This window comes from Mastigoproctus giganteus, chromosome 6 (assembly GCF_048544385.1).
Source record: "Mastigoproctus giganteus isolate SK-2022 chromosome 6, ASM4854438v1, whole genome shotgun sequence".
NCBI lineage: Eukaryota > Metazoa > Arthropoda > Arachnida > Uropygi > Thelyphonidae > Mastigoproctus > Mastigoproctus giganteus.
This window is the reverse complement of record NC_143580.1, coordinates 14,454,856-14,472,445: the sequence shown is the minus strand read 5'-3', so window position 1 is coordinate 14,472,445 and position 17,590 is coordinate 14,454,856. Positions and strand designations below refer to the sequence as shown.

General features: G+C 38.1%; 1 protein-coding gene across 2 annotated transcripts in view; it reads left to right on the top strand.

Annotated features, from left to right (window-relative positions):
- The window catches only part of LOC150083962 (unc-112-related protein-like), a 114,202-nt gene that overhangs the window by 75,814 nt on the left and 20,798 nt on the right, over positions 1–17,590 (top strand). For both annotated transcript variants that reach the window (XM_090375839.1, XM_090375840.1), the window contains exons 8-9: positions 8,702–8,874; positions 13,172–13,287. In XM_090375839.1, coding sequence (XP_090231965.1) covers positions 8,702–8,874; positions 13,172–13,287 — 289 coding nt within the window. The remainder of the gene's footprint in view (positions 1–8,701; positions 8,875–13,171; positions 13,288–17,590) is intronic.

Sequence of the window (17,590 nt, the reverse complement as noted above, 5' to 3'; positions counted from 1 at the left end):
CCAAAAACCTTATGAGAAAATTGAAATTGTACACAAGCATGTGAGTAGTAGTGCACATTGTGCACCACTAGTCCCTGAGGGTTGTTGCAGACATTTTTCCAGTGATGTTAGCTGAGGCTACTATCTTGGAGCCTAAAATGCTGATGGAACTGAAATGCAAGTCCCACTTGTGAATTGGATGAACTGAATTTAAGCAAAGCCCAGTCCTGCAACAGTCAAATCCTCTGTTTGCACCCTCACACTTGTGGGACTATTAGTGGCTCCCTTGTGCAAAAATACCACACCTGTTTTGCTAGAGAGAGTCATCCATCCCTCTGTGTCCAAACCACACAGAGGTATGGTTGACCCTCTCTGAACACTAGGCAGTAACAGGTAATAGATGACTCTCATCACACAATTCAATACCACCACTTTGCTTAATGAAAGTTCAAAGTGATGAAAACATGGTTTTCATCACTTTGAACTTCCATGATATGAAAACATTGAAAAGCTCTTACATCTCTGCTTATTAAAAAAAAATGTTCTGCTTATACTCTAGAACTAACCACTAAGTAAGAGGAGTTTGCAGTTAATCGTGTTGATAGCAAATACAATCATTAACCATGCTTAGTAGTTACTTCAGCTTAAACCAGCGTTTACTCAAACACGTGTGCTAGTGCACTCTCGTGCTTGACCATTTAGCTACATTAGGCCATCCTTATCTACTTCCATAGCAACGAAGAAGTCATGCCTTTTAAAGTTATGATGGACATTATGATGACATCCAGTATTCCTTACACTTTAAGGTTAGAGCTTTAAAATTGTATTTGCAGTCCAGGCACTATATATTTCACCAGACCAAACATATTGATAATTCTCTAAGAGGCATCTGCATCAGGTAGTTTATCTACCAGCAGACTTCTGCAACCCAGCATTTTTTCAGTTTAAATTTATATCCCCCTCCTTATGTGCATCATCTGAGAAAGAGTAAAGACATCAGCATTTAGTTAACTTATCCTTTTTTAAAACCTTAAACACCTCATTTATGCTTTCATGTAGATGCCTAATTTCTAGATCTGGCACTTTACAGAACTAAAGTCTTTTTTGGTAAGAATACCCTTTTCTGTCACTAACTATACTCATTGCTCTTCTCTTAACTCTTTCTAAGATTTAATTCTGTCCTAAAATGAGGATTTCAGATCTATATGCAGTTATTCCAGATGTTGTCTAACCATGGCAACATCTAGAATACTGTATGTAGATCACTGACAGACCCCCGTGTGAGCTGTTCCAGAGCCTGTTTGCACTGCTCAAAGAACTTGATGCTGGACTGTACAATTACTCTCCCCCCCCACATCTTTTTCATTATCAACTACATTGAGTATGTTATCCTGGGATTACTGCTATCCAAATGCAGCATCTTAATTTATCAATGTTATAACCTCATTTTCCTTTTTATCAGCTTGTCTACATGGTGTAGCTAAAATGAAATGAGAATCATTGCTTACCAACACCTTACTACTGTACATGTCAACAACATTCATATTGTGCTGTAGCTTGTTTTTTCCTGTACAGATGAGTTTTTATTTCGTTGCAATCAGTTAAGGTTTGATTGAACTGTGCCTCTTTAAGTGAATCAGTGTTTTAACCCTTCAGCAGAAAAATGAGTGATTGTAATTTAGAGCAAATAATTGTTATTAAATTTTTGGATTCACTGATAGCAAGAGATGAATCCTGGGTCTTTCAATATGATCCGCAAACCCCAAGTGGCAAACTCACTCTTCTTCCCATTTAAAGAAAGCAAGAATGTCTCAATCGAAGGTCAACTCTGCGCTTGTCATTTTCTTTGATTTCATGTTGTTCATCATGAATTTGTCCAGCCAAATCTGACTGTTAGTCAGACACCCTACATTGTGATTTTAGAATGACTGTAAAAACTTTGAAAGGCAAGACTCAGTTTATGGCCAGACAAATGGGTTTTGCATCATGACAATGTGCCATGTCATTTCATGTAGAATACATGTGCAGAAATTTGCCTTTAGCCAGCGGGTGGTTAATTGCTGGAACAAACTTCCATCTGTCGTTGTGGAAGTTGATAGGTTGAATAAATTTAAGGAGGAACTGGACAGGCATTTGGAGGGAATGTTGTGATTTTTTTTTTTTTGGCTGATGCTGCATAAGCTCATACACTTGCTTTCTTGCATCACATGCCACTACTACTACTATTCCTGTATCACAGTGAGAGGGTTTTTAACAAAAAAACAAGATCTCAGCATTGGAGCACCCACCTTATTTGCTAAATCTGGTGCCATGCGACTTTTTTCTGTTCCTGAAAATTTAAATCCATCTCAAAGAAAAACAATTTGAGAACTTAAGAAGACATTCAGAACATAATGCAGCAATTAAAAGCAGTATTTTTCGAGGACTTCTGCTGCTGTTTTCGATCCTGAAAATCATGAATGGAGCACTGCAGCCAAATAGGCATGGCTGAAGAATACTTTGAAGGGGATAGACATTGAAATTTTATTTAAAATAATAAATTATTTAAAAACTTTTTCTCATTTCTTTTTAGCCACATCTTTTAACTAGTTTATCTAGATCTTGTTGAAGTAGTGAGCGGATATCATCTTTTAAGGGAACAAAAGGTGATATAGTTGTACACGTTGGCACTAATGATATTAAGAGTAGGAGACCTGCGTAATTACTTAACAAATACAGGTCAATGTTGAAAAAAAGGAGGGGATTAGGGTTGAATTTGAAAGTGTCTGCAATTCTGCCCAGACACGATAGAAGAGAGTATATGATGAGAGCCTTGTTGATCAATTCGGCACTGGAAAGATTGTGCAAGGCTCAAGGGGTAGAGTTTTTTTCAGCCTTGTCTGTACTTGTTAACAGGAGAGACTGCTTCTACAGGGATGGGATACACTTAAATAGAAAGTATGCAAGAATATTTGCTGATGCTATCGAGGCAGGGTAAGGTGGGTCGGAAAACTGCTAGCTTGGGGGGATACAAGGACTAATAGTTTTACAGTAGCCACAGGCAGAGGTGAAGGTGATTCTTGCACAACGTCTATTAGAATAAGTAGCGACCTGAAGCGAGGGGTGTTGGGGGTTTCAGGGACAGATGGCAATCATCGTGAAATAGGTGGGTATATGGGATGTGTTAGAGTAACTAGGAATAGGAATAGGAACATGTATACCAATGCTAGAAGTATAGTAAATAAATTTGATGAATTTGAAGTGTTGGTCAAGACATCAAAGGCGGATATTGTTGGGATAGCAGAGACGTGGTGTCACACAGATATAAGGAATGCAGAACTGGAATTTGGGGAGTATAATGTATACAGAAAGGATAGACAGGATAGAAAGGGAGGAGGTGTTATGCTGTTAATTAAGAAAAACATAAAATCAAAAGAAGTGCACACAGTTGATATAGATGAATAGTGCACTGTTGAGTCAGTCTGGTGTGACATAAGCACTGTGAAAGCAAAAATAAGAGTAGGAGTGTATTATAGGCCTAATGAGTACAATGAACAATTGTACAGAGAAATACTGGGCTAGTAAATCGGAATGTCTTATAATGGGGGATTTTAACTTCCCAGATATTGACTGGAACTTGTGGGTTGGTCACTCACACACTAGTCAGACTTTTGTGGATTTAGTGGATAAATGTTTTCTGCAGCAGCATGTTCGAGAGGCATCCAGAGAGAGTAATACTATTGATCTGGTTATCAGAAGGGATCATTCGTGTATTAAGAATTTGCAGATAAAAGAACGACTAGGTGGTAGTGATCACAGTGTACTGATGTGGGATTTACTTAAAGATTTAATTACCATCAGGGGTAAAGGAAAGGGTTTTTGCTTCCGTAAAGGCAAGTACAGTGGTCTCAGAAAGTTTTAAATTCTGTACAGTGGGATAAACTGACGATGTTACCAACGGTAAATTCTAAGTGGGAAGCATTCAAGGAATTAATCGTGGATGCTACTAAAAGTTTCATACCTATTAAGAAATACTGTTCAAGGTTTAGGCCTAAATGGTTATCTAATGAACTAATGAGACTCGTAACAGAGAAGAAAAATGCATGGGATGCATATAAATTATCAAGCGACTCAGAAGCCTATGGCAGATATAAGCTAGTCTTTAATGAGGTCACAAAGGAGGCAGATTACGAGAAATCCATGGCAAAAGATGCTAAGAAAAACAGCAAGGATTTCTTTACTTATATAAACTCTAAAAGGAAGGAGATGAATCTGATTGGTCCACTTGACATTGATGGTTCGACTGTTGATGATCCTGCTCAGATAGCAAACAGACTGAATGAGTATTTTGCATCTACATTCACACATGAGGAATTATTAAGGTTTGAAAATGGCAGAAGGTTATCAAATTGTAGCTGGATACTTAATGATTTTGTAATAACTGATAAGCAAAGTGGAGGATAAATTGTTGAAGTTAAACATAAGAAAAGTACCTGGGGTGGATGGGATCTATCCAGTTATGTTCAAGGAGGCAGCAAAGCAACTAAGCAAACACTTAGCCATAATTATGAGAGCATCCTTGGACTCAGAGGAGGTTCCCACAGACTGGAGAAGTGCAAATGTATTCCCAATTCACAAGGGAGATCGAAGGGTGACACCAGTAATTACAGACCAGTCAGTTTAACTTCTGTTCTGGTAAAATAATGGAGTCACTGGTTAAAGATGCATTGCAGGATCATCTAGACAAGACTGCAGCAATAATTCAGACACAGCATGGGTTTGTTAAGGGAAAGTCTTGTCTGACAATTTTGATATCGTATATTTGGATTTCAGGAAACTTTTGACACTGTTGCGCATGGAAGACTATTGTGCAAATTGGAGCAGAGTGGTATTAAGGGTAAGTTGCTACAACGGATAAAAGGATGGTTAAGTGGGAGAAGACAGAGGGTGGTAATCAGTGGGTGCTGCTCTTCGTGGACTAATGATATTAGTGGAGTCGGGTGCCTCCATCCATAGCCAGGTGAGCACGAGCAGCAGTACTTAGCACACGCTTCTTGATTAGACCAGGGTTCGAGCCCGTGCCCACCAAATACGGAAGATGCAGAAAGGTCAGGGAATGACCACCGCAAATCCCCGTAGCAATATGGCCTTAGTTGCTAATGCTCCTAAAAACCAAATAACAACAACATTAGTGGAGTCCCACAGGGTTCGGTGTTGGGTCCTCTGTTGTTCTGTATATTTATCAATGATATTGATGAAGGTACATCAGGCTTAATGTCGAAGTTTGCAGATGATACAAAGGTTGGCAGGGTTGTTAATGGCAGTGTGCTACTGCAACAGGATCTAGATAATTTTGGCAGATGGGCTAAGAAGTGGCAACTGAAGTTTAACCTTGACAAATGCAAAGTACTGCATATGGGTAGAAGTAACCCCAGAAAAACGTACCAACTGTGTGGTACTACACTTAAGGTGGTAGAAAATGAAAAAGACCTGGGAGTAATTGTGCAGTCAGATGTGAAGTTTTCTGAGCAATGCAGACAGGCTGCCAAGGGCAGGTCATGGGGTTTTGTCAATGATATATAGGAATTTTGCTAGCAGGGAAAAGGAGGTGATTTTCCCTCTGTATAAGGCAATGGTCAGGCGACGCCTTCAGTACTGCATACAGATCTGGAGGCCTCATTTTAGGAAGGATGTAGATTTGCTTGAACGTGTACAGAAAAGGGCAACAAGATTGGTGAGGGGTATGAAGGGATCCTCTTACCAAGAGAGGCTCAAGTTCTGCAAATTGCAGTGGCTGGAGACTAGGCACCTGTGCGGTGATCTGATTCAGGTGTATAAGGCCTTGAATGGGTTGAGCATGCTGAATTCTGATGGGATCCTTCCACTTGTTCAGATTACAAACCTAATGGGGCATAAATTCAAATTAAGAAAGGACAGATGTAGAATTGATGTGCGGAAATTTGCCTTTAGCCAGCGGGTGGTTAATTGCTGGAACAAACTTCATCTGTCGTTGTAGAAGTTGATAGGTTGAATAAATTTAAGGAGGAACTGGACAGGCATTTGGAGGGAATGGTGTGATTTTTTTTTTTGGCTGATGCTTCATAAGCTCATACACTTGCTTTCTTGCATCACATGCCACTGCTACTACTCCTTAGCTGTGAACCTTTGAAAAGTAGCATATTTTGTACTTTTTGTGAAAAAATAGCAGAAAGGGAAACAGTAGGGGTTTTTTTTTTTAATCTAGACTTTGGATTTGAAAATGAATTATACCGACAACATATGTATTTTATATTAAATATAGCATTTGATTGTTTTCTAGTATTACTAGCACAGTATACTTTCAAACATTAGTACATCTAGGATTTTTCTGTTTGCAGATTTATGTTTATATTGTCTTTAAACACCAAAAACTCACTATGCTTCAAAGAAGATACAATTTCAGCATTCATTTGCCCCCTGCAGAAATGTTGAATCGAAGTTTTGTTTATAAGAATAACCATGTTGATTAGACATACTTATCAAAAGCAATTCCATTGTTCAGTCAGGAAGACACCTGAACATTTTTTTTTTTTTTTTCACCTAGGTCAATATCCTTGTACTAAGCTATTAGGAATTGAGGAATTGATAAAGTGCCATGTATGACTTGAAATAATTTGTTATATTTCAAAACTTTTTGAAATATAATTTGTTATATTTCAAGACAGACAGCTGTCTGTCCGTCCGTCCATGTGTGTAACAAATGTGGTTTAACTTTACACCAGATCAGAGTAATAAAATATAGAGTATTAATATTTATTGTGTATTTCATATATTTAGGTGTGTTAGCCTATATGCAACATAGGCTAACACACCTAACAGCCAATTTGTTAACCAGAGATGAATAACAAATCTCATTTGGTGCCTCCGTAACCAGGTGGGAAGGAGCAGCAGTGCATAGCACACGCTTCTTGATTAGACCGGGGTTCGAGCCCGTCACCACCAAATACGGAGGATGCGGAAAGGTCAGGGAATGACCACCGCATATCCCGGAGCAATATGGCCTTAGTTGCTAATGCTCCTAAAAACCAAACAACATAACAAATCTCAAGCAGAAATTTCCAGAACCGTTTTAAAAATTACAGATTTAATGGTGAAGCCATAATTTGTATATATATATATATATATATATATATATATATATATATATATATATATATATATATATTTGTAAAATAATGAGGAGTTTACCTCAATATAGTACGTAGAACATTCTCCAGAAATTTGCCTTTAGCCAGCGGGTGGTTGGTTGGTGGAATAGACTTCCATCCCTTGTCGTGGAAGTTGATAGTCTAAATAAGTTTAAGGCTCAGCTGGACATGTATTTTGAACGAACAGAGGGTTGAATTGGAAGTGGTTATTTTTTATTTATTTATTTATTATTATTTTTTTTTTATTTATTTATTTTTTTTTTTTGGCTGATGCTGCATAAACTTGCTTTCTTGCATCAAATGCCTCTACTAATGCTAATACTAAAATTAAAACGAAAAAATCAAAAAACTTACATTAGAGTAACAAATAGTTTAAAAAATAATTAAAAATTAATTTAACACAATTAAAAATCAGTTTAATGCAATTAAAAATAAGAGAATCAATTAAAAGAATTTAAGGAAACAAATTACAAAACTATTTTCCTTCCTGAATCTGACAGGAATTTTCATTCCTGTGATCACGACATATAGTTGAAAAGCGTTGTCAGCTTCAGGAAGGAAAATTGTTTTGCAATTTTTTTTTGTTAAATTCTTTTAATTGATTATCTTATTTTTAATTGCGTTAAATTGATTTTTAATTATTTTTTAAACTATTTGTTGTTCTAATGTAAGTTTTTCGATTTTTTCATTTTAATTTCTGGAGAGTATCATACGGAAGTGTTCTATGTACTATATTGAGGTAAACTCCTCATTATTTAACAAATATTGATATCAACGTAGAACATATCGAGCATTACAGCTGTGGTTCATACTATATATATATATATATATACAAATGTTTTTTTATGAAAAAGTAAAGTAAAAACTATTGGGATAGTGAGCAAGAGTATGAGTTGAAAAGATGGCCTCTTTTAAATCTGGAGAGTTGGCAGGTCATTAACCATGCTGTCCTCATTTACTAATGATACATCATCAGCAAACTTGGACATTAAACTTTGGAATACCTACAAAAAAGGCCAACAAGGGCACTACTCAAAACTTTGTGGGGTCCCACTCATAACATTAGCCCAGGAAAGCAGTGGCCATTTATAACTACTCTTAGTCTCCTACTACTTAATAATCTCTTTATCCATATAGTAGTAACTTGTCCCTAATGCCATGTTGCTCCGATAAAGCTTTACTTAAATGTAAGTATATAATATCAGAATTACTCTTTGCATCCAGTTCCTTTGTGATCCTCTCATAGTAGCTAATCATATTGGTCAGGCATTATTTCCTTAACAAATCCATTTATATCCAAATGATCTTGTATTACTTCTTTAACTCTGTTCATTGGATAAAATATTACCTTGTATTTTTAATACTGAAATTGTATGATGAATTTCATAAGGCTGTGTGATCAATTATTAATATCCTCTTGTGTGAACAGTAGATTATTGTCTTAAACACTGTTAATGCGCATTGCTCACGCAAGAAATGTAGATGTATTGTTGTTGAATGTTTTTTTAGCCTGAATTGATGAAGTAAACTTTTTTTTTTTTTTTTTTTTTTTGTAGGTACAAGTAAATTTGCAGGCAAATGTACCACAACCTGACATATATCAGGAAGATGAAGACATTGACTCAGCTCTTACTGACCTTCAGGTGTCCTTAGAAGGAACTTTAATTAGCAAGGGACCATTGAATATTACACACATACCTGAATTAGCAGACTATTTACGATTTATGAAGTATGTAACACTTGTTCGTATATTTTTGCAAAATGGCTATTATTTTAGATCTGTAGTGTGATTGATTTCTTTTCTATAGATTAGAGAAATCTAAACAAGATACCACTGGTATATTCCAGGCCACTGCTGGGTGCTAAAAACATCTTCCATAAATATGTTTTTATGTACATTAGTTTCATTTTAACAATTAGAGTAATAAATTCATTCAAATCATATATTGGTTGTATGCCTAACACATTTACTATAGTTACATGATTCACTATTAAATAGGAAATGAAGTGTGTGAGAAACCTGAGCTCACACATCTGATTTTCTCATGATGGCAGCTGATGTAAGTCCTGTATTTCAAGATCACTTCAGATCAGTGATAAGCATATTTCTTTTCCCATCCGATTCATTTTTATTGCTAACCAACTGTGGGGAAAAACCCTAAGATATGCCAGATGTGTGCATATTGATGGATCAAAATTAACTTTCAGTACTAATTTTTGTTCTGCTGCCTAATCATCAAATTTTAACACAGTGTACTCAGGGAATCTCACTGGAAGATTTCTCTTCTGATAGGGATCCATCTGGTTGTGATGTTCTCGATCTTGATGGTGGTTCTCCATTTTGCCACAGTTGCTTCTAGCAAGTGTGTCATTGTTGGGATGAAACCTTCAGTGTCTCAATCAACCAGCTGTGGAATATGAAGTCGAAGGCCTTGCGGTGGTTGATGTAGGCCATGTATAGGTTGCAGTGCTTCTTGCAGGCTTGCTCCATGACTGTAGCATCAATGGTCAATTGCTCCTTATATCCTTTGCTCATGTGCATACGGCCTTTCTGCTGCTCGGCCATGATGTTCTGGCCCTCTTCAAGTGATGTGATTTCTTCTTAGTTATGCAATGCAACTGGTGAGGATGTTGTATATTATTGAGAAACAGGTGATTGGTCTATGCTTCACTGGGTTTGTGTTATCTTTGTCCTTAGCCTTCAGGTAGGCAATTACTTGAGTGAGAGACTGGGATTGTGTTAGGGGTGCCTTATCAACTGGGTGAACTGCTTTGCTATGTGCCTGCGTGCGTGCGCAGCTGAACTTCTTGTACCAGTAGTTGTGGATGTTATCTATTCTTGGGGGTTGCCAGTTGTGAGGCTTCCTGATCAACTGTTGTACTTCCTTCTGAATCTCCCATTCTGTCATCTCGTACATCCTTGGTTTTGTTCCATTCTGTGTATAGCCAGAGAGCACAGCCATTATGGCTAATTTTGCTGCTCAACAGGTTACTCCAGAACCTCCTCGAGTGCCTTCTGGTCAGGGAGTCCATTGCCCTCCTTCCCCTGTTCAGTTTTCCTCTAGAAAGCTCTCTGGCTGGTTTTTATCAAATATCTAGTCTTTCTCTGGGCACTCTCCCTATATCAGGGAAGTATCTTACTGAGTGCCAAGAGGTCCTGCTTGAAGGTGTTTGGGTATTCTTCAATTCTCTGATATAGGTCTCATGTTTGCTGTGGATTATGTCTTTCTTGAGGATGGTTTTCACTTGTCTGATCAGCGTCTTACTTCTGTTACCCAGTTGGTGCTGGATCAGCAGGCCTCCGTAGCCGAGTGGGCAGGAGCGGGAGTGCAGTAGCACACGCTCTTTGAGTAGACCGGGGTTCAAGCCCCTGACTGCTGAATACGGTCGAACTGCCAACCCGCACTGGACCAGCATGGCAGATTATGGTCCATTTCCCTCAACATGAATTGTTGAGGAGGCTTCCATCCTGCAGTGGGTTGATAATGGCTGCACTTTACTTTTTACACTCTTAGCTCTTCTACCTTGTGCTGTAGCCTCCTTTCCCAGGCTGGTGTTTCCTTGTCTTTGCTGTTTGTTTTTTGTTGGATGGTATCTGTTAATTCATGGTTGTTGAGGGAATCCGGTATTATTCAATGATTGATGTAGTTTTTGACTTTTCACATGATTCTGTTGGGTCTCTGCTTGGTATGGTATGGGCCTTTTTGGGGTCCATGCCCTCAAATTCTACCAAGGTCTTCTTCTATTCTCAATATCATGACCTCATTTGTTTCCACTTTGGCTGGTCCAGGTTGTAGTTCTTGTACTTGTTGTTCCTTCTCCAATTCTGGCTTGGTTGTGCTTGTATTCTTTGTAGTTGTTTGCTCACATTCCGCTTGATTTTTTTCCATGATTGCAGGAGTTATCAGGTTCTTCATGACGATGGTCTGTCTCTGGTCTGCTATTCGTTCAGTAACCTGAACAGTCAGAAACTGTTCCAACCACTGTATTGTTTTGTCTTGTACATTGTCATGTTGGTCTCTAGCTTATGCAGCATCAGCCAAAAAAAAAAAAAAAAATTCACACAACCATTCCCTCTAAATGTTTGTCCAGTTCCTCCTTAAATTTATTTAACCTATCAACTTCCATAATGACAAATGGAAGTTTGTTCCAGCAATTAACCAGCTAAAGGCAAATTTCCGCACATCTATTCTACAGCTGTCTTTCCTCAATTTGAATTTATGCCCCCTTAGGTTCATAATCTCAACAAGTGGAAGAATCCCATCAGAATTCAGCATGCTCAACCCATTTAAGGCCTTATACACCTCAATCAGATGCCTTATACACTGCAATTTTCAGAACTTAAGCCGCTCTTGGTAAGAGGAGCCCTTCATTCCCCTCACCAGTCTTGTTTCCCTTCTCTGTACACGCTCAAGCAAATCTACATCCTTCCTTAAATGAGGCCGCCAGACCTGCACGCAGTACTCAAGGTGTGGCTTGACCATTGCCTTATACAGAGGGGCAATCACCTCCTTTTCCCTGCTAGAAGGTGCCTCTGTAGCCAGGTGGGAAGGAGCAGCAGCAGCACGTAGCACACGCTTCTTGATTAGACCGGGGTTCGAGCCCGTCACCACCACGGAGGATGCGGAAAGGTCAGGGAATGACCACCGCATATTCCCGGAGCAATATGGCCTTAGTTGCTAATGCTCCTAAAAACCAAATAACAAACAATAACAAATCCCTGCTAAAAAAATTCCTGTATATTATTGACAAAACCCCATGACCTGCTCTTGCAGCCTGTCTGCATTGTTCAGAAAACTTCATATCTGACTGCACAATACTCCCAAGTCTTTCATTTTCAACCACCCTAAGTGTAGTACTGCACAGTTGGTACATTCCTCTGGGGTTGCTTCTACCCATATGCAGTACTTTTCATTTGTCAATGTTAAACTTCAGTTGCCACTTCTCAGCCCATCTGCCCATATTTTCTAGATCCTGTTGCAGTAGCACACTGCCATTACTGTCATTAACAACCTTGCCAACCTTTGTATCATCTGCAAACTTCGACACTAAGCCTGATATACTTTCATCAATATCATTGATAAACCCTGTGGGATTCCACAAATAACATTAGTCCATGAAGAGCAGTGCCCATTGATTAACACCCTCTGTCTTCTCCAACTCAACCATCCTTTTATCCATTGTAGCAACTTGCCCTTAATACCATTCTGCTCCAATTTGTACAGTAGTCTTCCATGCGCAACAGTGTCAAAAGCTTTCCTGAAATCCAACTATATGATATCAAAATTATTTTTTGTGTCCAGTTCCTTCGTTACCACATCATAATATCCAATCAAATTTGAATAATTGAATTTAACATGAATGTTCATTTTGTCCAACCCCTGAGGTGTATGCTATACACTGAAAATTCTGTATTAGCTGGTTTCTACTTCTGGAATCTACTTCTGCCAGTTCCTGTTGTAAATTAGTGTTTTACCATAAATTGCATTTATTTATATATTTCTTGGGACAAGAGCAGACATGATGTTACCCAAATTATATCTGAAATTGTGGTATTATAACAAGGCATACTATATTGAGGTTGCATTGTTTATATATTTATTATTATTTATTTATTTATTATAATCCAGTTGCTTGAATGTTGGAATAATTAGTATTCCACTGTACTTGGTATTCTAGTTGCAATTGAAGAATTCAACAGACGGTGCAATGATTGAATAGCAAGAAAAGTGAAAAAATCCATGGAAAAGAATAATGAATTATTAAAATTCTTTATGAAACAAGGGATAAAATTTCAACACTTATTTCTATAATTTAATTATAGAAATAAGTAATTTTTTTATTTAATTTAGTTATTATTATTTTATTTATTCACTACTTTTTTTTTTTTTGCTGCTGCAGCAAACATCTGGGAATTACTTGCACCATATAGTCAATACTAATAAATTAATAAGGTATGTAGCTCAGTTTGTCTGTTGTATCCAGTATTTGGAAATGTATTTCATTATAGTAATTTTATTTTCCAGACCAAAACGTTTTACACTAAAAGGCTTCAAACGATTCTACTTTTCATTAAGAGATACATATTTGTCCATATACAAATCAAAGGATGATGCCCCAGCATTGAGCATATGTTTGAAAGGTAAAAACATTATAAAATAACCAAATACTTGTTAAAGATGCCTTGCATAAATAAATGATTTTGTGTTTGATTTTCTTTTCACCAAGCTTCGTTTACAATTAATTAATTGTTAACAATAATATCAATTTGTAATATCAGTCTATTTTAGGAACTTTTTTTTCACTTGCTACCTAAACATTGCAAAAGGACTAAAGCCCTACAACTTGTGTACTCAGCCACAGTACACAATTATTAGGCTATTTTATTTTGCTAATAATTTTAGCAAATTATTTGAAGTGGGCTCAATATATATTGCTCCATAGCAACTAATATTAATACAAATGAAAGACATTGTTAAACCTCATGCAAATGCTAAGTACATTTTTTTTTTTTTTTTAATGAAACCCCCAAACACGAGAGGTATTAGAACCTATAGTACCTAGTACAATGCTTGGGGTGGAGGCTGAGAAGACGAAATAAAATATTTGTTGACAATGGACTTGAGCTTCTGTAGACTGTAATTTTCAGGAAATACGTATGAAGGAAGGTTGTTCCAGAAAATGGCAGTTGAATGAATAAACGAAGAAGATGAAAAGTTGGTTCTGTGAGTTCGAAGTTGGACACTAAACGGATATTGGCTGGTGGTGGCACGTGTTTAGACTGTTTTGAAAGAGAGAGCGGGAATTATAGAAACCAATTCAGAAGAACAGTGCCCATGCAACTATCTGAAGAAAAGGCATGCAGCAGAAACAGTACATCTATGAGACAGCGAGTGGAGAGACTCTGTTAGAGACTAGTCATTAATTAACCTAACTGCCTTCTTCTGAATGGAATCTAGAAGCCTGAGAGAGGTTTTGGTGGCACCACCCCAGATGTGGGAACAATATTCCATGGTAGGGTGGATTTGCGATTTTTACAGAGTGAACAGCTGTTTGGAAGAAAAGTAACACCAAGAACGAAAGAGAAAACCAAGTTTTTTAGATGCAGAGGAAGCAATATTTGTAATGTGCTTGTGCCAAGAGAGATTAGAAGTCAGGGAAATCCCCAAAAGAGATATCAGAGTGTCACCAAAGATAAGCATAGGAGCAGAAGAATCCTTTTTGCAAGATATAAGACAAGACTGAGTTTTAGAAGGATTGAAATCAACTAAGTTGTCTTTGCCCCACTGGAGATCGGCATTTAAGGAATTGGTAGCGGATATTCGAGAAGTTGAAGCTGATTGAGCAGGACAAGGTTTCTCAAAATAGAAAGTGGAATGCAATGTGCTATCAATGGCAAAACTATGGATAGGATTTCCATACAATGGAAGAAGGTCATTAATATACAAGGAAAAGAGTGGGGGAAAGGACTGAACCTTGGGGGACATCAGCATTAGTGGAGAAGTGAGAAGACAGAGAGCCATCTACCATCACACTCAGTGAGCGATCAGAGAGAAAACTGGATAACCAGTTAGAAAAAAACAGTTGGCAAACCATAAGATGGAAGCTTGTTAAGAAGACTTTTATGCCAAACATGATCAAAAGCCTTTGAGATATCAAGAACAACTGTTTGTGTTTCACCGAAATTTTCCATTCAATTTCTTCATAAATGTGTAACATAAGCCAGAACATCACCAGTGGATCAACAGTGACAGAATCCATACTGGCGATCTTTGATCAGAACGAAGGTTTCTGGTTAGTTTAAGAGTTGTCGGTTAATTGATTTCTCCATTACTTTAGAAAGTGTAGACATAATTGCAATGGGACGATAATAAATCGATGGGAGGGATTTGTCACCCTTTTTAGGAACTGGCTGGATATGAGCAAATTTCCAAGCAAGAAGGAAAAACACCTTTGGAATAAGAAAGTGAAAAAAGGTGGCAAACAATGGGAGTAAGTTCAGGAGCACAGGTTTTGAGAACAAGTGGAGAAATACCATCAGGACCTGGAGCTTTCTTAGCAAGATTTATCAAAATCCTTCTGCCATCCTTTTGACGGAAGACCACAGGAGGCATTGAATGGAGCGTGCTGGGAATGGTGTGAGGTGTTTTTACCAAGATCATTAATACGTGAGTTGGAAGAAAAATGGGATGCTAACAGACCAGCTTTATCCTTGGCCAAAGTGACAACAGAACCATCTGGTTTTGACAGAGGTGGGAGCAGAGATGGGCAAAAGTTGTGGCCAGTAGCTTTCGCAAGAGACCAGAATCCTCGGCTACCATTAGGGCCAGAAGCAAGTTTTCTACTCTTAGCTTGTTCAAAATCTAGTTTGGACTGATTAATAACTGGTTTACAATTGTTGTGAGCTTTGGTGTAGGCAGAAAATGAAACTGAAGAATTGGAAACAAGCCAATTACAATATACAACGTTCTTCTCTTGAACAGCCTTGGCACATTTATTGGAAACCAAGGTTTAGATAAAGGATGAGATTTTAAAGTGGAGTATGGAACAAAGGATTCCATTCCTACAAGAATAATTTCACTGACACGATCTGAGAAAACATTAACATCAGAAGTTTTGAAACAGTAATCCGACCAAGGAAAAGAAGAAAAGAAATCTCACAGGTCATCCCATTTTGCAATTCTTGTAATGCCAAACAATACAAGGTTGGGAATAACCATGAGATAAAGGCTCCATTGGAGAAGAGACAATCACCAAGTTGTGAGCTGAGGTGCCTAAAGGACCACTCACTTTTACCCTGTACTTAGAAGGGTTGTTTGTGAGAAAAAGATTAAGCGTGTTGGCTGTATGGTTAGGATTGGCCATATTTTTGTAGGTAAATGAACAATCTGTGCAGTCATTAGTAATTGCAAAAGCCTCAGCATGTCGACCAGCTGGGTCGGTGTGACTAGAAAACAGAAGCCAGCTGGAGATGTGACCATTAAAATCGGCAAGGAAAATTTCCTCACTGTTAGGAAAGTTGGACTGGAGAAAGTCAAGTTGCAAAGAGAGGAAGTCAAAGAGCTCCAAGTGATTAGTGGAGTTAGGAGAACGGTAGAGACAACAGATGAATTTGATACAATGAGGTAGGGAGTTTTTAAGCCAGAGAATATCGAAAAGAGGAGATTCCAAATTACCAAGTATCTGAGAAGGAATATTGGAACAGACATATGCAGAAGTACCGCCTTTGAGGCGAAAGTTATCATACAGTGAATAATTTGGGCAACTGAGATGAGAAATAGTTGAATCAACCGACAACTGAGATTCTGTCAGAAAAAGTACATGGGGTTTGGCAGACTGCGAATGGAAATGGACATTGTTGAGATTAGAATTTAGACCATGTATATTTGTGAAATGAACTAGGAAGTGTTTGGGAGGTTTAGATCTTTTAGCAGATAAGCTTACTCTATTAGTTTGACAATTCATGGTGTATTCAATAGCAAGAAAAAGTGGGGGGACATGCTGTATGAAGTAATGGAATTTTTGGATATGGCATACACATGGCAAGAATATTCACAGATCCTTGATGTAATGTGGCCTCAACAATTCACCCCACATATACTGGCTGATCCGGAAGCCTCCTAAAGAGTTACCAATAGGTTCAGTCTGGTGTACTAACTAGCGGCCGGCCTGTGAACACCGTTTTAGAGCTGTACCCTTGAAATATAAGGAAGATTGGATCTCGCTGTGATGTCCATCATAATGTCAAAAGTCATCAGTCATACTGCATGATGGAAGAGATGGGGGAAGGGTTGACCGGAACTTAGCTCTAGAGACTAAACATGGGTTCCACCACTTCAAGCCTCCAGTAAGCAAAGTGGTGGTATTGCATCGGTTGATGAGTCATCTGCCACCTAGTATTGCCTGGTAACACAGTGGGGCGGTATTCCTCCGTGTGGTGTGGACGCCACTCCTCGACCCCTGCTTACATTGGTTCACACCCGGGTGGTCACCCACAGTGTGCTTGTGCATGGAGGTTATACCTAGGATTACTAAAGGTTCCATCATCATTAAGGTGCAAGCAGATGATTTGGCTGTCACAGACCGTCCGGACTTCGCCAAAATTGGGTCCACTTGACTTGAATGTCACCCGATGTAAAGGAAGAAACAGTTCCATCAGTGTTTTAGAACTCCCAGGTTACAAGTACAGCTTATCTGGTATATCTGAGAGAATGTCTGTGACAACCTCAAGGACCTAATTGGAATGGTTATAAACAAATATGATAAATAACTGTCACAACATAGGTACCTAGCAGCTTGGTAATGTTTCCTAACTCAACTGATTAAAATCCCTATACAATTGTAATTTGCAACAATAAAAATCAAATAAATTTAAAGTTCGCAATTATGGGATGCAAGATCCAATTAGAATTGAGCACAGACATTTTAATAGTGCATAGTAAGTT